Source organism: Sapajus apella, unplaced genomic scaffold, assembly GCF_009761245.1.
Source record: "Sapajus apella isolate SASKATOON/1434 unplaced genomic scaffold, GSC_monkey_1.0 scaffold34, whole genome shotgun sequence".
NCBI classification, from domain to species: domain Eukaryota; kingdom Metazoa; phylum Chordata; class Mammalia; order Primates; family Cebidae; genus Sapajus; species Sapajus apella.
The window spans coordinates 11951604-11976632 of record NW_022436974.1 but is presented as its reverse complement, the minus strand read 5'-3'; the positions used below and the strand labels follow the sequence as shown (position 1 = coordinate 11976632).

Sequence of the window (25029 nt, the reverse complement as noted above, 5' to 3'; positions counted from 1 at the left end):
CTTCTAAATAGAACTTCTACGAGCCCCTATCTCAAAGGCTCTTGCAAGGGTGAAAAAAAGTTATATTTGCAAAGCTCCCGGACTGTGCCTTGCACAGAGTAAATGTCAAAAAAATGTTAACTTTGATTAATAACATTACGCCTACTAAAAACACATAAGATTTTATATATATATATATATATATATATATATATATATATGTGTGTGTGTGTGTGTGTATATATATGCCCACCCAGAATAAATACTCCAAATATATTTTCTTGAGATGTAGAATAATGTTCTCTTTATTGATAGTTTTTTTTTTTAATTGTGTTATTGTTATTTTGAAATGAGATCTTGTAGTGTTGCCCGGGGTGGTTTCAAACTCCTGAGCTCAATTGATCCCCCCACCTCAGCCTTCCAAGTAGCTGGGACAACAGGTGTTTGCCATCATAGTTGACCTTAGTTTTTTAAGATTGGATATTTTAATGTATTTTAAACAATGATTAGGCTTTGCTACTTATATCATCCCTGGCTTGAAATTGCTTCATTGTGTCTCTATAAATTTCAAAATCAAGAACAAAAGACAGGAGGTACTATATGATTGGGACACCAGTCATCTCATTTTGTTTTATATTTTACATTGTATTAATATTTCTTTCTCAATACAAAGAATAATATATTCTGAAATTTCTAATGTTAAAATGTAAATTTTACAAATAAAGCAAAACTCCGCAATGCAAACCACTCTCAAACTTAGTCCTCTCTCCAAAGGTGCTACTGTCCTCAGTGTTGGATGGTTCCATCATGTTGACATTAATATATAATATTTAGCTCCACAAAGTACCAACAGTGTAGTGGGTGCTATCTCAGGTGCTTTACATGTAAAAATATTATTTAGTATTCACAATAACCCTCTGAGATAAGTAGGTAAATACTTTTATTATCTCTGTTGCACAAAAGAAGAAACTGACACTCAGAGAGGTTAAGTAACTTTCCGAAGGTCACACAGCTAGTGAAGGATTGAGCTTAGACCCAAATCAGGCTGGTCTGTTCCAACTTTATCCTTCTAACTACTATACTCTATTGCCTCCCGCCACCTTATACATCTTGCCTTTTGCATTCAGCAACACATGAAAAACTTTCCATGTCAGCAGACAGCTCTGTTTCCCTTAAAAAACAAGCACTACCACCAGACAACAAAAATCTTCTACTTTGTATTTACTAGGACAATTTCTGTGTCAATTCTGTAGCTGCTGGTCAGATTGCTTCAGTTTGTTGTAAATATTCTTTTATTTGCATGCTTTTCTCATATAATGTGAAGAGAGGGAAGAAAGCTATACTTGTTTGGTCTAGAATGTGTGCGTTTAAATTGTAATCAATGCTGCCAAACTATTTCCCCTTATAAACATTTCCACTCTTATAAATTGTAATAAATGCTGCCAAACTATTCCCCCTTGTAAACATTTCCACTCTTATAAGCACTTCTGTTTGAAAAATTACATTGGCTGTTTCTACATATTTATTCTTCCAGATGAATTTTAGAATTCTAAAATTAAATGCTTAAGTTCCATAAACAATTCTGTGGAGATGTCACTATTTTTAAAGCCTCAACTTTTGTTGTTCTCAAACATGGATCTGAGGCTTTGGGATAAAAGCTGGTTGCCATCCTCTGAGTGTTTTGTGTGCATTTACATTTATGGGCATTTGCACAGGCTATGCCCTTAGCTGCAAATACATTCCCATCCCCCCCAACCCCACCCAACTGTGTTTTTCTGGTTCTAGGAAACTCAGTTCAAGAGTTCCCTCCTCAAAGTTTGTGAAGTTGTCTTGAATCCTTTACCCCAAAACTCCTCCCAGTCAGCAGCCCCTCCCTGCACTCTCTTAGCTTCCCAAGAACTCCTCTCCTGGCTGCTTCACTTCATTGCCACACCCATCAGCCCTAGACCTCCTGAGGAATGGGGACTGCAGCTCTAAGAAGAGCACCTGGCTCACAAATTCATTGTCACGACAAATACTGATTAGTTAAATGCTGAATTCTGGGATCGTGCTAAGCTCTGCGCTATGGAAGCAAACAAAAGAGTGCACCTTCTCCTGTGGGATTGTCTAGTGGGAGCGCTGATAATAAAAAGACAAGTACTTAGTATGTTTTAGGTTAAATAGATGAGTAATGTGGAGAAATATGAGCCAAGGTTGAAAGAGAGAGTGGCTAAAATTAGGGGGTAAGAGAGTGCTATTTTAGGTAGGGCGATCAGGGGAAATCTCTGAAAGGACAGTGTGTGCAAAGATGCTGAGGGAATATTTTTGGGTGGAATGTGAAATGCAGATTTTGAGAGGTGACCTGGGGTGGTTTCATATATGGCACTGTGGGCCATGGTGAGGATGACGGACTTTACAGAGTTAGATGGGAAGCCATTGGAGAGTTAGAGTTAAAATCAGGTTTTACAACAATCATTCTGGCTAGGGAGTTAGTAGTGGTCCTTGAAGAAAATCATAACAGAAAGAAATTAAAGTTTAAAATCTATTATTTTCTTATTTTTCAGGAAACTACACTCTGAGAGTTGATTGTACACCACTAATGTACAGCTTGGTATACAACCTAACAAAAGAGGTAAAAATAATTACATATAATTTATCAAAATTCAAGCTCTACCTATGGTGTTTTCTTGAGGTATTATTATGATAAACACTGATGTTGTTTTCTAACTTCTTGTCTTCTTTTCATATAACAAATATGACATCACATCACCATAGACCATCACATCTAGTAGACTGTTGACACAGGTTTCCTCATTTCTCACCACACCACTGTCAGGTGGCTCATGAGTAGCATTATGTCTACCACCTCCATTCTTAAAACAGTGAAACCGAGCTCAAAGAACATTGGCCACCAAAGTCACACACAACTTGTACAGTAGCTGAACCAAGTTGAACCAACTATGGCTGAACTCCTTAATTTAAAAACGTGTTTATACTCTTCAGTATAGCAATACCAATCAATTCAGGACACAGGAATCGTTAAATGCTCTAATTGATTGAGAAAGAATATTCATAAAAATACCAGCTGCTGGCTTCCAGGGAGAGAGGCTAGGTGAGACCATAATTATATTTTTTCAGATAGGGATTATAAATAAAATTTAAATGTCGTTAAGCTTTGGTTTCAAAAGAATGGAACGGAGGAATGGCCAAGATGACTGACTAGAAGCAGTTATGGTGTGTGGCTCTCACAAAGAGAAATGGGAAGGGCAAGTAAATACAGCACCTTCAACTCAAACATCCAGGCACTCACAATGGGACTAATGAAGGAAACAACCCGACCCAAGGAAAATGGAGAAAAGCAACGCAGTATGACCACGCATTTGGGAAGGACATGGAGTCAAGGAAACCTCCCCTGCCCCGGGAAATGATGAGTGAATGTGAAAACCCAGGAAGCCATGCTTTTTCTGTGGATCTTTGCAACTCGTGAACCCACTCTACCAGGTCCTTCAGTCTGACACACAGAGCTGCATGGAATCTTGGCAGAAGAGCCACTCACGCATGTAACAGAGACCCAGGAGCTTTGGATACTGCAGCTTTCCAGGCTTCATGCAGAAGTAGCTGCAACTCCCACAAAAGCAGGAGATTAGACACCCATACATACCTATGAAAAAAGAGGCTGAATTCAGGGGCCTGAAAAGCAATGGTCTGCAGGCCGCAATTCCACAGCACCTTACAGGATAAGGCCTACTGTTTGGATTTTCAGCCAGTCACTGGTAACAGAGTTGCGCCTACCCGGGACAGAGCACTGGGTGGTGGTGGGAGTCGGGGGCGGGGTGGTGGGTGGAGGGGTGGGCTGCCATCTTTGCTGTTTGGGTGACTTAGCCATTCCAGTCTTTAGGCTTTGGAGAGTTCAGGTGACTAGGGGTGGAAGCAGTACCCCAGCACAGCACAGTGGCCCCACAAAAATGTGGCCAGACTGCTTTATAAAGCAGGTCCCCTCACTGCATTCCTCATCACTGGGTGGAGCCTCCCAACCAGGATTTCTGGCTACCCCCAGTGGTGTTCTCTGGCTGACAGAGGTTTTAGGACACCCTGGGATGGAGCTCCCAGTAGGAGAGGCAAACTACCATCTTTGCTATTTGGGTGACTTCGTCATCCCAGGTTTCAGACTTTGGAGTGTCCAAGGCAACCAAGAGCTGAAGTGGACCCCCACCGTAGCACAGCTGCTCTACAAAAACATGGCCAGACTACTTTTTAAACTAAGCCCCGATCCTTTTTTTTTTTTTTTTTTTTTTTGTCTGAGTGAGACTTCCCAATATGGTCTCCAGCCAACTCCTACAGGTCTGTTCAGGCTGGTAACATGCCTATAACTCCCTGGGATGGAGCTCTCAGAGTAAGGAGCAGGCTGCCATCTTTGCTGTTTCACAGCCTTCACTGATGATTCCTCCAGGTACTGTAATATCTGAGGCAACTAGGGATTAGAGTGGACCCCAGCATAACACAGCAACCATGCAGAAAATTGGCCAGACTGTTTAAAACAAAAAAGAAAAAGACCTCTCCAAAGGTCACCAACCTCAAAGATTGAAGACAGATAAGCCCACAAAGATGAGAAAAGATCAGTACAAGAACACTGAAAACTCAAAATGCCAGAGTGCCTTTATTCCTCCAGATTCCTCCACTTCTACAGCAAGGGTTCAGAACTGGGCTGAGGTTGAGATGCCTGAAATGACAGGAGTAGAATTCAAATATGGATAGAGACAGTTGCTTCCACCTCTAGTTGCCTGAACTCTCCAAAGCCTAAAGAGTGGAATGGCTAAAGGAGTGTGTTGTAACCCAATTCTAGGAAGATAAAAATCATGATAAAACATTGCAGGAACTGACAGTCAAAATAGCCAGTATAGAGAGAAGAATGTAGGCAACCTAAGAGAGCTGAAAAGAGTGCAGGAATTTCACAACGCAATCACAAGTATTAATAGCAACATAGACATAGCAACATAGTGAAGGAAAGAATCTTAGGGGCTGGAAGACTGTCTTTCTGCAATAATACAGGCATACAAGAATAGAGAAAAAGAAATGAACAAAACCCCTGAGAAATACATGATCATGTAAAGAGACTGAATCTATGATTGATGGGTATACTTGAAAGAGATGGGTGGAGTGGAAACAACATGGAAAAGTTATTTCAGGATATAATCCACGAGAACTTTCCCAACATAGCTAGAGAGGCCAACATTCAAATTCAGGAAATTTAGAGAACCCCAATAAGATACTCCATGAGATCATCCCCAAGACAAAATCATCAGATTCTCCAAGGGCAAAATGAAAGAAAAAATGTTAAAGGCAGCTAGAGGGAAAGGCCAGTTCACCTACAAAGGGAAGCCCATCAGACTAACTGTGGACTCCTCAGCTGAAACCCTACAGGCCAGAAGAGATTGAGGCCAATGTTTTTCTAACATTCTGAGAAAAAAAATAATCCAATCCAGAATTTCATATTTCACCAAACCAAACTAAGCTTTATAAGTGAAGGAGAAATAAGATCCTTTTAAGACAAGCAAATGCTGAGGGAATTTGTTACCACTAGTTCCGTCTTAGAAGAGCTCTTGACAGAAGCACTAAATATGGAAAGGAAAGACTGTTACCAGCCACTGCAAAAAACACATTGAAGTACACAGATCAGTGACACTGTAAAGTAATCACGTAAGTCTGAAAAATAACCAGATAACATCATGATGACAGGATCAAATCCATACATATCAATACTAATCTTAAATGTAAATGGGCTAAATGCACCAATTAAAGGACATAGAATGACAAGCTGGATAAACAGCCAGGACCTATTGGTACCCTGTCTTCAAGAGATCCATCTCACATGCAATGACACATAGGTCAAAATAAATAGATGAAGGAAAATCTACCAAGCAAAATAAACAGATGAAGGAAAATCTACCAAGCAAATTAAAAACAGAGAAATGGAGGGGTTGCAATCTTAGTTTCTGACAAAACAGACTTTAAACCAACAAAGCTCAAAAAAGACAAAGAAGAGCATAATGGTAACGAATTAAGTTCAACAAGAGCTAACTGTCCTAAATATATATGCACATAACACAGGAGCAACCAGATTAATAAAACAAGTTCTTAGAGACCTTCAAAGAGACTTAGATTCTCACACAATAATAATGGTAGACTTTAGCAGCCTATTAAAAATATTAATTAATTTTCAAGACATAAAATTAACAGATATTTAGGACCTGAACTGAGCACTTAATCAAATGGACCTGATAGATATCTATAGAACTCTCCACCAAAAAAACAACAGAATATACACTCATCTCATCAATCCATGGCACTTACTCTAAAATTGATCACATAATTGGAAGTAAAACACTCATCAGCAAAAGCAAGATAACTGAAATAAAAAAACGTATCTTGTACCACCATGCAATCAAATTCAAAATCAAGAGTAAAAAATTCACTCAAAACTATACAATTCCATGGAAATTTAATAATCTGCTCCTGAATGACTTGTGGGCATATAGTGAGATAAAAGTAGAAATCAAGAAGTTCTTTGAAACTGATGAGAACAACGATAATGTACCAGAATCTCTGGGACCACAGCTAAGGCAGAATTAAAAGGGAAGTTTATAGCACTAAATGCCCACATTAAAAAAGATCTCAAGTTAACAACCTAATATCAAAACTTAATGTTCTAGAGAACAAAAGCAAACAAACCCCAAAACTAAGCAGAAGACAAGAAATAACCAAGACCACAGCTGAACTGAATGTGATGGAGACATGAAAAACCCTTCAAAAATTAACAAATCCAGGAGGTGATTTTTTTGAAAAAATTAATAAAATAGGCTGCTAGCTAGCCTAATAAAGAAGAAAAGAGATAAGATTCAAATAAACACAATCAGAAATGATAATGGGAATATTACCATTGACCCCACAGAAATACAAACATTAGAGAATATTATAAACACCTCTATGCATATAAACTAAAAATAATCTAGAAGAAATGGATAAATTCCTGGACACATACACCCTCGCAAGGCTGAACCAGAAAGAAATTGAATCCCTGAACAGACCAATCATGAGTTCTGAAACTGAGGCCTACTAACAAAAAAAGTCTAGGACCAAATGGATACACAGCTGAATTCTACCAGAGGTGCAAAGAAGGGCTGGTACTATTTGTACTGAAACTATTTAAAAATAATTAGGAGGGGATACTCCTCTTTCACTAATCTGTGAGGCCAGCATCATCCTGATACCAAAAACTGGCAAAGATACAACAACACCACAAAAAGATTCAGGCCAATATTTTTCATGAACACTGATGCAAAAAACCTCAACAAAATACTGGCAAATTGAATCCAGCAGCACATTAAAAAGCTTATCCACCACAATTGAGTAGACTTCATCTCAGGGATGCAAGTTTGATTCAACATATGCAGATCAGTAAATGTGATTCATCACATAGGCAGAACTGCAAGCAAAAACCACATAATTATCTCAATAAATGAAGAAAAAAGCTTTCAATAAAATTGAACATCTCTTCATGTTAAAAACTATCACTAAACTCGGTATTGAAGGAATATACCTCAAAATAATAAGAGCCATATATGATAAACCAACAGTCAACATCATACTGAATGGGCCAAAGCTGGAAGCAGTCCCTTTCAAAACCAGCACAAAATAAGGGTGCCCTCTCTTCTCACTCCTATTCAATGTAGTATTGGAAGTGCTGGCCAGGGTAATCAGGCAAAAAAAAAAAGAAATAAAGTTCATTCAAATAATAAAAGAAGAGGTCAAACTCTTCCTGTTTGCAGATGGCATGATTTTATATCCAGGAAATACCATTGTCAAAGCCCAAAAGTTTCTTAAACCGATAAGCAACTTCAGCAGTATCAGGATACAAAACTGATTTGCAAAAATTGCTAGCATTTCTATATACGAGCAATAGGCAAGCCAAGAGACAAGTCAAAAATTAACACACATTCACAATTACCACAAAAAGAATAAAATACCTAGAAATACAGATAACTCAGGAGGTGAAAGATACTACAAGGAGAACTACAAACCACTGCTCTAAGAAATCAGAGATGACACAAATAAATGGAAAATAATTCCCTGCTCATGAATAGGAAGAATCAATATCATTAAAATGGTCATATTGCCCAAAGTAATTTATAGATTCAGTGCTATTCCTATTAAACTATCATTGACATTCTTCACAGAATTAGAAAAATCTATTTTAAAATTAATATGGATCCATTAAGAGACGAATAGATTAAAACAAACAAACAAACAAAAAAAAGGCCTGCATATCAAGGCAATTCTAAGCAAAAAGAACAAACCTGGAGGCATCAAACTATACTATGAGGCTACAGTAACCAAAACAGCATGGTATTGGTACAAAGACAGACACATAGACCAATGGAACAGAATAGAGAACCAAGAAATAAGACTGCACACCTACGACTATTTGATTTTTGACAAACCCGATGAAAAACAATGGGGAAAGAATGCCCTATTCAATAAATGGTGCTGAGATAATTGGCTAGCCATATACAGAAGGTTGAAATTGGACCACTTTTTTACATTGTATACAAAAATTAACTCAACGTGGGTGAAAGACTTATGAAAAACCTGAAACTATAAAAACACTAGAAGAAAACATAGGTAATATCATTCAGGTAATATCATTCAGGATATAGGCATGAGCAAAGGTTTCATGATGAAGATGCCAAGAACAATTGCAACAAAAGCAAAAATTGACAACTGGTATAAAATTAAACAAAAGAGTTTCTGAGCAGCAAATGAACTAACAAAAAACAAAACACCACCACCGTCACCAAGAAACAGTCAACAGGGTAAACAGACAACCTATAGAATGGGAAATATTTTTACAAACTATGCATCTGACAAAGGTCTAATATCCAGCATCTATAATTAACTTAAACAAATTTACAATATAAAACACACAATACTATTAAAAAGTGGACAAAGGACATGAACACTTTTCAAAAAGAGACATATATGTGGTCAAGAAACATGAAAAAACCTCAACATCTCTGATCATTAGAGAAATACAAATCGAAACTACAATGAGATATCATCTAAAACTAGTCAGAATGACTATTATTAAAAATGCAAAAAAATAACAGATTCTGGAGAGGTTGTGGCAAAAAAAGGAATGTTTATACACTATTGGTGAGAGTGTAAATTAGTTCACCCATTGTGGAAGACAGTGTCATGATTCCACAAAGACTTAAAGACAGAAACTCCATTTCACCCAATAATCTTATTACTAGGTACAAACTTGAAGGAGTATAAATCATTCTATTATAAAGATGGATGCTTGTGTATGTTCATTGTAACACTATTCATAACAGCACAGACATGGAATCAATCTCAATATCTGTCAATGATAGATTGGATAAAGAAAATATGGTACAAATTCACCGTGGAATATTATGCCGCCATATAAACGAATGAGATCATGTCCTTTGCAGAGACATGGATGGAGCTGGAGGCTGTTATTCTTAGCAAACTAATGAAGGAACAGAAAACCAAATACTACATCTTCTTACTTATACATGGGAGCTTAATGATGAGAGCATATTGACACAGAGGGAATTAACACACACTGGGGCCTTTAGGAAGATGGAGGTTGGGAAGAGAGAGCGGATTATAAAAAATAACTAATGGGTGCTAGGCTTAATACCTAGGTGATGACATAATCTGTACAACAAATCCCCATGATGCAAGTTTACCTATATTACAAACCTGCACTTGTGCTCCTTAACTTAAAAAAAAGTTAAAAAGAAGAATGAAATTTAATTATATATGATAATATATCCTAAGATAAAAAATTAATTTGAAAATATATAATCACCTAGTTAACTAAGAACTCTGTCATTTGTCTTACCTTATAAATCAGTTGCCATGGAACATATAAAAATTTAAATATCTGAAACTTAGTATTTAAGGTAATTGCTGGCATTTGTGTAATTTAAGATAAATGCTAGGAAGCTTGGAAGTTATTTTTGTTTACTACCTGGATTGGTGACACCCAGTGACAATTGCAAAACATTATCCTCCAAGTCAGGTTTAAAATTATGTGATGCTTAAGAATTATTGGTTTTGTTTTACTTTGATTTGGGAGAGTGATTTGTACTATTTTACATTTTTGTGAATAACCTAATATTTAGTAATATAGTTTTACACTGTTTCAAATGTATACTTCTTAGAATAAATTAAGTTGTACTGTCTCTTATTTCAAAGCTTTGTGTAAATGTAAACTTGAGTGAAATTATTTTGTTGTTTTATTTATCCATGTTTTATGAATTAAGATGTTGATTGCTTACTCACTCCCTATGCTTATATAAACACAGTTTGTGTTCCCATAGAACTCTGCATGTATTTCTATTAAATTACCTAACACATTGAATTTTACATTTTTACTTATAGTCCCCACTAGTAGAGAGCATGCTGTATGTCTTGCTAATCTCTATATCCCTGTCATCTACAAAATATCTTAAATTCTACAGGTTTTCTATAAGCTTTTTGAATTGTATTCGTTGAAAAATAATACATATGATTTTAGTTAAATATAAAATAAAAATATTTTAAACCTTATGTTGTTCAGTTACCTGTAAATAACTACGGGACATTAATTAGTTTAGCTTGCTAAATATTTTTGGCACAACTTCTATTGCTCTGAGCCTCAAATTCATTAACAGGTCATGTTTTGCTCCCTTAGGTTTCCCATCTGCAAAACCAGAACATGTATTTTAATCCCCGTGTTTAACACAATTACAATAAAAAATTAACTAAATAAAATTTCAATCATATTATAGTTTATTATATATTATTGAATGACTTTGGCAACTCTACTGGCAAGAAACAATATTAAAATGAATACTTTTCCTTAACCAGCTTGCTTCTTTTTATTTTCTTTGTTGTGAGAGGAGAAATCGTTTTGAGTGTAGTCTCTTTTAAATAAGAAAAATGAACAGAAAGATCATATGCTATTGCCATTCATCTAAAGACAATGGCTTGGTATGAATTTGGTGTAGCCTGTTTATGCTATGTACTTCATACATTTATTTTTATAATATAATTCAACCTATATATAATAACATTAGTATATTCCCATTTGTCAGAAATGTATTATAATTCTTAATGACTGCTAATGTGTGGATAGCATCCTTGTTTTTGCTGAACTCTGGCTTAGTTATTCACTTTTGATTAATGGACATTTAGTTTTTAATATATCTGAGTTAGAAGCATTCTCTTTTTTTTCTCTTTTAATTTATATAGCTGAAAAGCCCTGATGAAGACTTTGAAGGCAAATCTCTTTATGAAAGCTGGAATAAAAAAAGTCCTTCCCCCGACTTCAGTGGCATACCCAGGTGAACAAACAAATGAAATTTCCATTGAATTCAGTGTGGGATTGTTTTGAAAATAAAAGCGTATTTTCTTTCAATCATTAAGTGAAAAAATAACTTTCAAAATGGTCTAAAATCTGATGAAGGAAGAGCATTCCTTTGGTTCACAAATCAAATATTATTGTGTGTTTTACAGTTAAATCTGCAGGACATCAAAACATGATTTCTCTTTAGAATATGTAATATATACATATGGTACATTTCAACAGATTATATAGATTGGTCATTTCTCATATGAAATCCATGGGATGGAGAAGTATTTGATTTTGGATTTTTTTCAGATTTTGGAATATTTGCATTATACTTACCAGTTGAACATCCATAATCTCAAAATACATAATCTGAAATGCTTCAGTTAGCATTTCCTTTCAGCATCATGTAGGTGCTCAAAACCTTTTGGATTTTACAGCATTCTGTTTTTTTTTTTCCTTTTTTTTTAATTTTCTAATCTTTATTTTTTGTGAGTGGACAGTAGGTGTACATATTTTGGGGGTGCATGAGATGTTTTGATACAGAATTTAGATTTGTGGATTAGGGATGCTCAACACGTAATGGAGATAATAGTAAAAAGTAATTCTCATTTTTTGTCACCTCATCACCCTGTAATTATTCTTTTTCTGAATATCATATAGTTAACAGATATTTTGCTTAGTGTAACAAAAAAGAAGCATCACTTTAACATTAATTGTGTCTTCAAAACAATACAAGTATAAATATCTCAGTAGTCTGAGATTACCAATGTCAACAGCACAAATTATTTATATTAACAGCAGAATTTATGTCCAAATTGTCTGCAAAATGTTGACTTATTTTCACTCTGTTATGTACAACAAATGAAATATGATAAATGAAATGAAATAATCTTAAAGAAAGTGTTTTCCAGCTTTAGAAACCTTTAACAAAATGTGACAGTCAGTCCTACACAAAATAGTCTTATAGAATTAGATATTTTGTGATCAAATTAATATTCCTCTTCATATTTTTGCTGCATGTCTAAAACTGTATGTTTAAAATTGTATTTATAATACCAAGAATGGAGTTTAGCTTAATGGGCATGTAATCTGTACTTAATGAACAAATTACTCTAAAGCAATTCTCTTATTTTATCCCTAAAAGGATTAGCAAATTAGGATCTGGAAATGATTTTGAGGTGTTCTTCCAAAGACTTGGAATTGCTTCAGGCAGAGTACGATATACTAAAAATTGGGTAAGTGTATCTCAAATTATTCAGGATTATTTATGAATATGTTTTAATTAAATGAATAATTCTGACTCCAAAAAGTGACTCCAGCATCAGAGGAATAGAGAAATTTGAAAGCACAGGTGATGTCTCAATGGTTGACAGTGTCACTTCTACATAGGATAACTCATATCTGGTGTTCCTACCCTAAATTCAAATGTCAGTTGGTATCAATACTCATGTCTGAAAATGTGAACATCCATGTACTCCCTTAAACATATTTCCTGTTTCATTTGGTGGCACTGCACTCAGTCATTTAAGTTGGAAATGTAGGAATTGTCTTTGACTTCACTCTCCTCCTTATCATTCAGAATTAATCAGCATCTCCCCATTATCATTCAAAATTAATCAGTATATTTGGATTTCCATCTCTTACTATTCTCCCATTATGAAACAAATAACGAGTCATTAAACAAATGAAAAATGGTATATATATTAGTCTGTTCTCACGCTGCTAATAAAGACATACCAGAGACTGTGTAATGTATAGATGTTTAATTGACTCACAGTTCCACATTGTGAAGCCTGGGAAGGCCTCGCAATTCTGGCCGAAGGCAAATGAGGAGCAGTTACATCTGACATGGTAGCCAACAAGAGAGCACGTGCAGGGAAACTTCCCTTTATAAAATCACCAGACCTCATGAGACTCATTCACTATCACAAGAGCAGTGCAGGAAAACACACTGCCCATGATTCCTTTACCTCCCGCCTGGTCTCTCCCATGACATGTGGGGATTATCATAATTCAAGGTGAGGTTTGGGTGAGGACACAGAGCCAAACCATATCAGTATAATATACTGTGAATGTGTGAAAGTCACATTATATATTGAATGTGTGATCCAACACTGACCAGTCTTACCAACATGAATAGTAAATGTGGTGCTAATCATTTTATTATAAGCTATCATATAAGAAATGTGTTTTGTTATTCTTTCTGTAGGAAACGAACAAATTCAGCAGCTATCCACTGTATCACAGCATCTATGAAACATATGAGTTGGTGGAAAAGTTTTATGATCCGATGTTTAAATATCACCTCACTGTGGCCCAGGTTCGCGGAGGAATGGTGTTTGAACTGGCCAATTCCATAGTGCTCCCTTTTGATTGTCGAGATTATGCTGAAGTTTTAAGAAAATATGCTGATGAATTCTACAATATTTATAGGAAATATCCACAGGAAATGAAGACATACAGTGTGTCATTTGGTAATGTTACCGTTCCTTTTTCAAATTCATCATCTGTATGGTTCTATTAATCTCCAGAATATAATGGGCTATCTTAGGTCATTTATTATTGATTGCTGTTTCAAGTGATCCAGTATTCTGTTTATGTCTATAAATGTATTTTCCATTTTATGAATGCTCACATCTTACAATATAAAAATATAAATACCTTGTAAAACACAAAAGATGGCTTCTATATTGTTCCTTTTCTGGAACTATAGAACAATGCCATTAGAAATTATGTTCTTTAATCATTTGATGATCTCAATTTCTATTACAGATTCACTTTTTTCTGCAATAATGAATTTTACAGAAATTGCTTCCAAGTTCAGTGGGAGACTCCAGAACTTTGACAAAAGCAAGTATGTTCCACAGACACACAGACACACACACACACACACACACACACACACACACATGTGTGTGTGTGTGTGTGTGTAATTGTATATAATTAAAAGGAAAATAACATCACTGTTGCTGAATTGACTTTGGGATTTTCTTGCTGTTTTTTTGCTTAGTTTTATTTTAAGTTCAGAAATTTGGTATAGGTATATATGTGCCATTTCCTGTTGTGTTCTGTCTTTCTACTGTAGCACATTCTATGTAGTGTGCTCTATCTCAGAAGATCTATTTTCGACATTCTGAGTGGGAATTATGCTGCTCAGAAATGTCAGCTTCTCCCTCCTGTCAATTGATTGGTTATAGTATACTCTGCTTAACATTGAGGGTCCTCCACTGTGTGACCCCAGCTTTTTTCATTTTTATCTCTTATTGTTTCAGTATCTGTACATCATAACTCAGCCAGATCATTAAATTTTCAAAGCATGATTTATTTCTACCTCTTTTTTTGTCATTATCTCCATATAGAGCTCCTTATTTCCACTTACATCTGGCAAAAGTCTATGTATCCAGAATAGAAAATTTTTAAAGCTATTAATTTTGGAAATGTTAAACATTTAGAATTAATTCTGTGTAAGATTACACAAGTACAACAAAATTTGAAAAAAATTTAAGATGGAAGGAAGAATACTTGGTGAGAATACTAAGGTAATTTTTTTAGTAGAATTTTGAGGGTACACATCTGTGTATTAAATATGGCATGATATAAATATCAAATCCCTAGGAGCTGATGTTAGGATACATAGAAAGATCAGGATAGATAATCTAGAAATAGGTCCATTGATACATAAGGAAGTATTAGTAATAAAGCATACAGCAAAAATCAATGGGGAACGATTACTCAACCATAATATTGTATAAGCTATGTCAGTATCTGCTATAAAAGTAAATTCAGAATTGCACTTCACATTGTATGTTAACATAAACAATGGGTGTAAAGAATTATTTAGTAAAAATAAAAATTTCTTGAAAGACAGATGCCAAGTTTAGAAGCAATGGGGAAATAATGTAATCAGATTTGAAACCATTAAAATGGTCAGAATATGAAAATATTCAAATGAAAAATGAAAGTTGAAAACTTATATTCCAGCAAAAGTGAAAAGAGAGTAATACATGCATTATAAAAATATTTTTTGAATTAAACAGTCCAAAAGAACAAATTGAAAATATTGGTAAGAAACAAGACAAATAATTTAAAAAATGTTGTCAAAGATACACCTGTAAAGAAACATAGCAAAATATTGCAGTTCACTAATGCCTAATTCAGAAATACTAATCAAGGTAATGTGATCTTATTCTTATAACACATTAATAGCAATTTAAATCTTGATTGTGTCTATTGATGTAGCTGGTACACTGCAGCATATGCTCTCCATGCTTTTCTGATATCATTATAAATTATTTTTGCCTTTTTGAAAAAGATAGATACATATTGCTAAAGTGTTAAAGAGATGTCACAGAGTTCTGTGCTTTGACATAGCATTTTCATTTCTTGAATTATTTCTTAGGAAAAAGTCTCAATTTTAGAAAAGAAAGACTGCTTGGAGAAAGATTTGAAGTATAAAATTATAATGCCAAGTAATTCAAAATAACCTAATGCTTAAGAGAAGAGAAATTACTAAAAATTTGATATTCACCAATTTGAACATTTTATAATCATTAAAATAGGTTATCAGAAATACAATATAAGAAGATACTTAGAATAAAATATGAAATAAGCAAAAAGCTTATAAAATTATAAATACAATTTTATTAATTTTTATTTAATGAATAGAAAAATCTTAAATGGAATTTAAAAATTATTATAATAATTGTGTTATCCTCTGAGGGCTATTGGAATAATTGTTTTCTTATTCTTTACAATTCTTTACAATTTTTATATGTGAGTAAAATGTCAACAATGAGAAATAAATTTTCAGGACATCCCAAACACCATGTATTCTATAAAGCTGGTTTGCTTTCTGTATTTAAAAAAAATATATTTTCTCCCTCTGAGAAAATGCCCCATGGTTTGAAATGTGGTTTGTTTAGAACACTTATTGTTTAGCACACTCAGCTTTCCTTTCCTTTAGTATTTCTATATTTGTTTTATTTTCTCTAAATGATAGTAAAGATACATCCTGTTCTCTATATGGTATTTACAAATTCTGAAACACCTGAGATTGCACACATTAATAGTAAATTGCACACATTAATAGTAAATTCAGACTAAGTAAATTAAACTGAATATCGAATTTCTCAACCAAAACTTTGAAATCTAAGGATTTCAGAAACCCATAGCACCTTATTGAAATTATCTTTCATTCGATTGCCTCATCTGTTTCTGGGAGTTGCTAACAGGTATTTTGTTTCATTTACCTTTATACTATCACAGAATCTGAATTCATGATGCTAAATACATAAATGTTAAAAATAGCTCAAATCCAAATTATGGGGGTTTAAGTTATTCCTATTTTTTCTTTTATCAACGGGGTGCAGTTGAAAGAACAATATGGGCCTCCTATTTCACTCTAAAAACTTTCTAGTGTAAACTTAGTCAAGTCATTTAACTCCTGATCCTTTGTTATCTCATCTACATAATGGGGCTATTACTCTGTTCAACTTGCAGAATTGCTGTGGAGATTAAAAACCACATATTATATAAACATTCAGAATAGTAATTGGCACATAGGAAATGATAACTAAATGCTGTTGGTAAAAATTATAAAAGGCAAAAGATAAATTAATGAGTAAGATGATTTATGCTTCCTTATTGAAATAATTGTTTCTCATTAGTTAATTAAATTATGACAGAATTGGTGTATTAAATTCAGTAACTCATTATTAAACTATTCAGGGCTTGCAGATAAACTTTTAATTATATTGAATCATTCTTATTACAATAATAACCCCAACACTCCTTTTGAAATGTAAGTCTGTAAAAGCAGGGAGTGTTTGATACATTGGAGACATAGAAATACTGTTGAAAGACTGAGGTAATCACCATCTCTTGTGTTCGTAATAAGTTTAGCTTTAAAAATAAAAGGACTATTATTACTTATCACTTGGTAAATATTTATAATTTTCCAGGCATCTTGCTGGAAAATTATAGCAGGTCATCTTATTTTAATATTGATGTTACTTCAGTGAGTAGATTATTAGGATACCTAAGGTGAAGAAAACCTTGTTATATTTGTACATCTGGGTTTATCAGTTAATTATTAAGCCAATGTAAATAAAAATCACTATTATTTTTCCCATTGGCACATACAGCTGTTTCTGTGCTTTTATAAGCCTGAGCCGTATAGTAGTGTATGCGATTTAAAAAATATGGTAGTTATGTGTGTTGTTAATTTGCATATTACATAAATTAAAAATTTACAATTGACATTTGAACAACAGTGATTTGAACTGCACAGGTCCACTTATACATGAATTTTTTTCAATTAATACAATGAGCCCTCTCTATCTGTAGATTTCACATCAGCAAGCAAACACAGATGGAAAATTCAGTATTATTCACGGTAATCCCAGGTACTCAGGAAGCTGAGGCAGGATAGCTTGAGCCCAGGAGTTTGAGGCTGTAGTGATCTATGATCAAGCAACTGCACTCCAGCCTGGGTGACAGAGCAAGACTCCATCTCTTAAGAAAACAGAGTAAAATACAATATGGGAAGGACTAAAACCCTCATATATGGAGGGCCGACTATCCTTGTTATTTTTAAATATGGTAAACTTCTTATTTTGCCAAACCTTTATTTTCAAACTTACTTTTGCAAATATTATCATAGCATACAGAAAATGATTTTGTTAAAAATATCAAAAAAGATGGACATAAATCTAGAAAAAAGGATTTTAAGTGAGTACATTCATTTATATGGAAAAAATCTCAATAGTCATCTTTCTTTTAGCTTTGATACATTAGAACTTTTATCACGGAATGATGCTCATTCTGTGAGCTTGAATCTGAGAACCACAGATGTAGCTAATGAGAAACTAATGAAAAATATAAAGTAAGAGGATTATAGAAACTTAAAAAAACCAAAACTGTTACATTTCATTTGTACTACTAGCCATGTGCTTCATAAACATTTTCTAGTTTATATAATTGCCTATCTCATTGTCTTACTATGAAGACTAAGATGTCAAAGGGGCATTAAGCATGTGATAAGAGTTATATTGGAGGCAGCTAACCCAAAGGGGATCAGATGTGGCTTCAGATACCACAGACAATAGCTACATTTCCTCCCTGAGGCAGAGCAAGTTAATTCAGAAAGTCTTATCAGACTCCGAGAATGCTGTACTTAAGCCATTCTGAAAAATCACTTGAAAAGATACCATTTTAAGTAATTTTTAGACTTAAATCTGGATCATTATACTGAGAGATTAATTTAATTTGCTTGGTAGTTTGTTCATTTTCACCCTGTTAATTCCGAAGAGGAGGATCGTCTTTTCATATACATGTGTCTTCCTTGCAGGACTTGAGTTTGCAGAAATTTTGGTGTAGGGGGTGGTGCTGGAACCCATCCCCAGAGATAACTAGATTCAGTTTTGTTCTAAAATTTTTATTTTCTGGGTAGAAACATTTTCATGAAGTTATAATTATATTCATTTTCTTTCTCAGCCCAATATTATTAAGAATGATGAATGATCAACTGATGTTTCTAGAACGAGCATTTATTGATCCATTAGGGTTACCAGACAGGCCTTTTTATAGGTAAGAAAAAATATGACTCCCTTCTATAATAGCACATTATCTTATTTTTATTTTTTTGCACTGTGGAAAAATGTAGTTTATTTCTTGCAAGCAAATAGAAAATTTTAAAATATAGGTAGTAAGTGATAGTTGTAGTGTTTCTTCATATGATGTAACATGATTTTTGTATATCTTCATTTTGCGTATCTTTCTGATTATTAAAGAATATATATTTATTTAGAAAATATAGAAGATCCAGAAAGCCGCAGGAGAAAATGAAAATCTCTCTAATTTTATCAGAAAAAAATATAAATTCATGGTTATAGTCTTGTGTGTACAATATTAGCTCCTTTCTTATTTTAAATATATTTTTGCTTAGGTATACACACAATCCAAACATCTCTATATATATAATGTATATAATACATATATATTTATTTTTTTCCCTAATGTTGATATTTAGAGGCTTCATTTCCTTCTAAATCCTTACAGTTGCATTTTTTCTACCAAATACTGACTGTCCCCTGATCTTCTAAATATTGCAGAATAAGATGGATCATTGGACAGCCCATGGCCCCTAACTTTCTTTCTAGAGATTATCAAAGGGTCAGGCTTGAGAGTGAGAGCATCTTCCAAACAGGTTGACTGGATTGCCAATGGCAGTATATTTTTGTCTATCATCCCTCCATCCCACTTTTTTGTTGTTGTTGTTGTTTTCCTAAGAGACAGGGTCCTATTTTGTCTCCCAGGCTGGAGTTCAGTTGTGCAATTGTAGCTCACTGCAGCCTCAGACTTTTGGACTCAAGCAATTTCACGTCAGCCTCCCAAGAAGCTAGGACTGCAGTCACATGCCACCATGCCCAGCTAATATTTGTACTTTCATTTGTAGAGACAGGGTGTCCCTATGTTGCCCAGGCTTATCTAGAACTCTTAGCCTCAAGTAATCCTCCTGCCTCGGCCTCCCTGATGTATGGGATTACAGGCATGAGTCACTACTTCTGGTCTTATTTACCTCTTTACTTTGGAATTTGTCCTTCTACTCTAGGGCTATTACATGAACTGTCTTAGCCCATCCTATAAAACATTCTTGTGGTCATGTGGCACATTACAAAATTGTTTTTGATGATTCTTCAAACTATATGTTAAGTATTCTAACATGGTAGTGTGACTGTTTGAAAAAGGACCAAAGAGAAGAAAACATAATAGAGGGTTGGCTGATCATAAACAAGATTGTAATGATCACAATTGTGCTACAATTTAGGAGGTAGTGTGGTATATTAAAAAATCAGCAGTTGTTATATGCCTTGAGAGAAATAATTTAGTTACTTGATCTCTCAGACCTCAGTTTCCTCCTCTGTGAAATACTAATAGCAACTGTGTAGAGTTTATTTCTAAGTATTAGAAAAATTGTTTTAATACCAAGCATGATTGCTGTGGTTACTATCATCATTGTTACTATTGTAGCACTGAACCACTTAAAGTTATCTGTTTGAAGTAAAAATATAATTAATTACTATAGATTTTATAGACTAGTCTTCAGAGACGATTGAACTTGAAAGTTTGGTTGAAAGTCACTTGTTCAAATTGTTATAGGGATATGCAATCCAGGAATTGCAGAGTGCTCTTCTGTTTCTCTTGTGTGTCATTTGGTTACCTAATAAACAGCAAAGGATTTTATCAACAGGCATGTCATCTATGCTCCAAGCAGCCACAACAAGTATGCAGGGGAGTCATTTCCAGGAATTTATGATGCTCTGTTTGATATTGAAAGCAAAGTGGACCCTTCCAAGGCCTGGGGAGAAGTGAAGAGACAGATTTCTGTTGCAGCCTTCACAGTGCAGGCAGCTGCAGAGACTCTGAGATAAGTGGTCTAAGAGGATTCTGTAGAGAACTCACATTGAATTTGTGGATATGTCACTCAGAAAGAATAATGGTGGGTATATTGATAAATTTTAAAATTGGTATATTTGAAATAAAGTTGGATATTATATATAGTTATGTGAGTGTATGTGTGTGTTTATATTGTTTCTTTTATCTTCTCTTATGGTTTAAAGTAAAAAATTGAATTTCATAATTACAGAAAGTTATTCTGAAGTGGAAAAGTTTCACTCAGTATTAAATCTCAGGAGAATGGCCTAATATAGTAAAACTCTTATCTGGCATTATCAGAGAATCAAGTCTATTCTATTCATGTCGCTTCACACATAAGAAAACACCAGCATGTCATAGAGAACACTGGGAAATATGCATAGGACTATTCCAAGCCAGAGGCCTCAGACCCTGCCTAGCCACTCAGCCACCCAGGATCACTATCTCAGCACATTCGTTGGGAAATGGATCAAATTACACTTTTAGTAAAGGTAATCACTCTATAGCATAAGAAATAATTATTTTTTATTTGTATAAAAGGCTATACTATAACATATACGTTTAGTGAAAAATAGTAATTAAACCAACGTTTGTGAACCTAACAGCCATGTGAAGACAATAACATTTCCAGTATCTTTGGATGCCCCATGTACTAATGACAGTTGTGCTTTTGCATTTTCTTGAGTTTTATGTTTAATCTTTCCTCTGTTATTACTTATAATTTTATCACACATGGCTGTATACTTTACATATTTTGGCATTATGTATTTTTGAACTTTTATAAAGACAATCATATCATCTGTATTTTTCAGGTGCTTGATTTTTTCATTGGCTTTTAAGGGTTCATGTATGTATCACCTCCGCTGTAGTTTGCCATATTTTGCTGATACAGAGCATTCATTCACGTGAGAGTAAGACTCAGGGTCCATCAAGACAGAGAAAACATACAATAATGCGAATAGGGAAAGTTAATATAAATAATTATTAATTGTAACAGCATTGGAGCAATGAAATACTGTCTAGTAAGAGGTAAAGAGAAGTCTCAAGAATATGTGATAAGTAGATATAGGGAATTGCCACTGTCTCCATGGTGAAGTTGGAGTAACCAATGAAGAGTCTCCTCACACTGTGGCCTCACTCAATGTTAAGAAGTCTCTGTGATGTTGCACTTGAAGAACTTCCTTCAAATGAACAGTTTCAAAATCCCCAGAAACTTGCCTTCAGGGCCCCTGTGTAAAGCAATTTATGAAGAAATGTCAGGCTAGAGGGGCTCTACTACAAATTTGGCAAAGGGAAGTGTCAGGAGAAGCTCTTGGCTGCTGGGTTTGCCTGGCCACCATAAAGTGGGTGCCATAGCAAGAGGCCTGAACTGTATTATCTGGCCACTGGGGTAGCCTCATAAGCTGCCTGCATCAGATGCTGGAGCTGTCATTTGCATTGCCAGAGTTTGCCAAGCGTGCACACAGAAAGCAGATTGGAAAGCACCTTCTTGGAACGTCTCTCCAATACCTTCTACTCACAAAGTTTAACATCATAACATGTGACAAAGAATAACTATTTAATGGGCTCAGATCTATTTATGAACACAACCAAGAGTGAGTTTGGAGTGAATAACCCAAAGCTGGATAACTGGTGCATAATAAAATGTATTTATTCATTTTTTGCTGGTGTATATTTGGAATGTTTTCTGTATTTTGCTTCTGTGAACATGTCTCCTAATACAGATATTCAAGAGATTCCCTTTCCTGATGATATCTACCTACAGGTGGAATGTCTGGGTTATAAAGTTTGTGCATATTCAATTTTACAATGTCGCGCTTTTTCTAAGTTATTTTATTTATTTATATTCCCACTGGCAAAGTAATGTTATTCACAATTATAAAAAGTTTGGAAAATTGTGGCATGTTAAAGAAACACAAAGAACTCAGTTTTACTAGAATCCAAGGCATTTGTGGGAAGAACAATCCATACATTGAGCACCAAATACATCACATAAGGCTTGTAAGACATCCAGAGTAATATAACTACTTTCCCGTAGTTTATCAAAAGCCCATAATAAAGTTAAGGAGGATAGGGATACGGGCACATCTGCATTTCAGAAAGCGTTCTGTCCTAGATGGATTAGAAGGGAATCCACCCAACAAAAGATTAGAACTTTTTTTTTCTTTTTGAGACAGGGTCTCACTCTGTCACTCAGGCTGGAGTCAGCAGCACAATCCCAGCTCAATGTAATCTCTGTCTCCTAGACTCAGGTAATCCTTAAGCCTCAGACTCCCAAGTAGCTCAGATTACAGGCATGCACCACCATCCCTGGCTAATTTTTGCCTTTTTCTGTAAACATGGTGTTTTATCATGTATCCCAGGCTGACCATGAACTCCCCAGCTCAAGCTATTAATCTGCCTTGGCTTCCCCATGAGCCACCATGCCAAATCCCAAATCTTTTCTCATGACAACATTTGCCATGTAGACTTTATCCCCAGAAAAGATAAGACTACCCTCATCCTTCAGGTCTCAGCTTATGTGTCACCTCTTCTAGGAATACTTCCAAGATGACTGCCCTTTCTCTTGTATCCCCTAACAGGCGACAAGCTCCTTAGAGACTGAGTCTTGTTTTTTTATTTTGGCTCCAATCCCTATCAGTATGGAGAGCCCATAGATGACACTCATTTTGCGAGTAATCAGGGTGACGAGCATATGAGACTGTCCAAGACATTCTGTGCTTTGAAAAGAAGAGCTGAACTACACACTAGGATTTCCACAATGCCTTTGTTAATGGGGTTTGGCTGAGCATGCTAACAGATTTTTTGTGACATCATTGTTAGAAAGTTGGACAATATTGTAGATGTGTGATAAGGTGAATATTATTATCATAAAATATGGACCGAAATCTGCGTAATACTTGAAAGCTTTGTCAACTTTCAACCAATTTACAAGCACGCAATCAGCATCTCCCCAAAATATTTCAGTGGCTCAGGAACATACTTTGGCAACATGTTTAAGTCACTGTCCTTCACAAGAGGTAGCGCAATGATAGGAACACAGTTTTTGTTTTGTTTTTTGAGAGAGTCTCTATCTGTTGCCAGGTTGGAGTGAAGTGGTGCGATCTTGGCTCACTGCAACTTCCGCCTCCCAGGTTCAAGTGATTCTCCTGCCTCAGCCTCCTGAGTAGCTGGGATTACAGGTGCCCACCACCAAGCCTAGCTAATTTTTGCATTTTAAGTAGAGTTGGTTTCACCAGGTTGGCAAGACTGGGCTCAAACTCCTGACCTCAAATGATTTACCTGCCTCTGCCTCCCAAAGTACTGGGATTACAGGCATGAGCCATGGCCTACAGCCAGGAACACAGTTTTTAGAGACAGATTGCCTGGGTTCCAACCCTAGTTCTCCCACTTACAGTATGACTATGGGCAAATTATTAAAGCTTTCTGTTATTAAGTTTCTTAATCTTTAAATGGGTATAAAATATGACCTATCTCATGGGGTTGCTGTAAGAATTAAATAAGTTAGAACATGTAAAACACTTAGAACAGTTTTTAGCATATAATTAGTAATCAGTAAATGTTTGATATTTTCATTTGAATGGTAGAGTATTTTTTAGTTAGCTAATGTAATACTAGCACTTTTTCTCTCCTACCTTTTCTGCATGATGATACAGTTGTAGTAAAAATAGATGATAAATTTGGTAGCTTCCAGCATTAAGATTTGGAACTATTGTTCATTCTTCTATATGCATCTCATAAGTTGCTTATTGTTTAGTTCTAATACAGGGCATTCTACACAACATAACATAGAATTTTTACTGAAAAGTGAGAATACTAGAAAGCCTTTTCTCTCTATACTTATGTAAATAACATGTAACATTTTAAGCAGTGTTTGAAGTCATTTTCAAAGAATAAAATTTCTGGAAATGTCCTTATATGCATCTATGATTATTACCTTTTCTTAATTTTTTAGGATAGGTTTTTTGAAGCATAATGCTGATGAAATGACACTTCAGAAAACATGCTAATTTGCAATGCCATGCATTGATTAAAAAGATACCCATTTTATCTTTTTCTAGGATATGCTGGTTTTTAGAGTTATTTAATGTCTGTTAATATTTAAATGGTGACTTTTATTTAGATTTTCACTTTTTTAATTTCTAGCAAGGTTAGATAATTTTAAGTTTATAGAAGGAACCTAAATCTTAAAATATTAGATAGTGTATTAATAC

At 34.8% G+C, this 25029-nt stretch overlaps 1 protein-coding gene across 2 annotated transcripts in view; it reads left to right on the top strand.

Moving 5' to 3' along the window:
* FOLH1B (folate hydrolase 1B) overlaps positions 1-20940 on the top strand; it is a 60149-nt gene extending 39209 nt beyond the window's left edge. Inside the window, exons 13-19 of one of the 2 annotated variants that reach the window (XM_032295806.1) lie at positions 2523-2590; positions 11281-11372; positions 12525-12615; positions 13590-13854; positions 14153-14234; positions 18875-18967; positions 20631-20940. In XM_032295806.1, the coding sequence (XP_032151697.1) occupies positions 2523-2590; positions 11281-11372; positions 12525-12615; positions 13590-13854; positions 14153-14234; positions 18875-18967; positions 20631-20811 (872 nt within the window). In that variant the 3' untranslated portion in view covers positions 20812-20940. The remainder of the gene's footprint in view (positions 1-2522; positions 2591-11280; positions 11373-12524; positions 12616-13589; positions 13855-14152; positions 14235-18874; positions 18968-20630) is intronic. The other variant, XM_032295807.1, reaches the window with a different exon arrangement.
* Positions 20941-25029: the final 4089 nt, after the last annotated feature.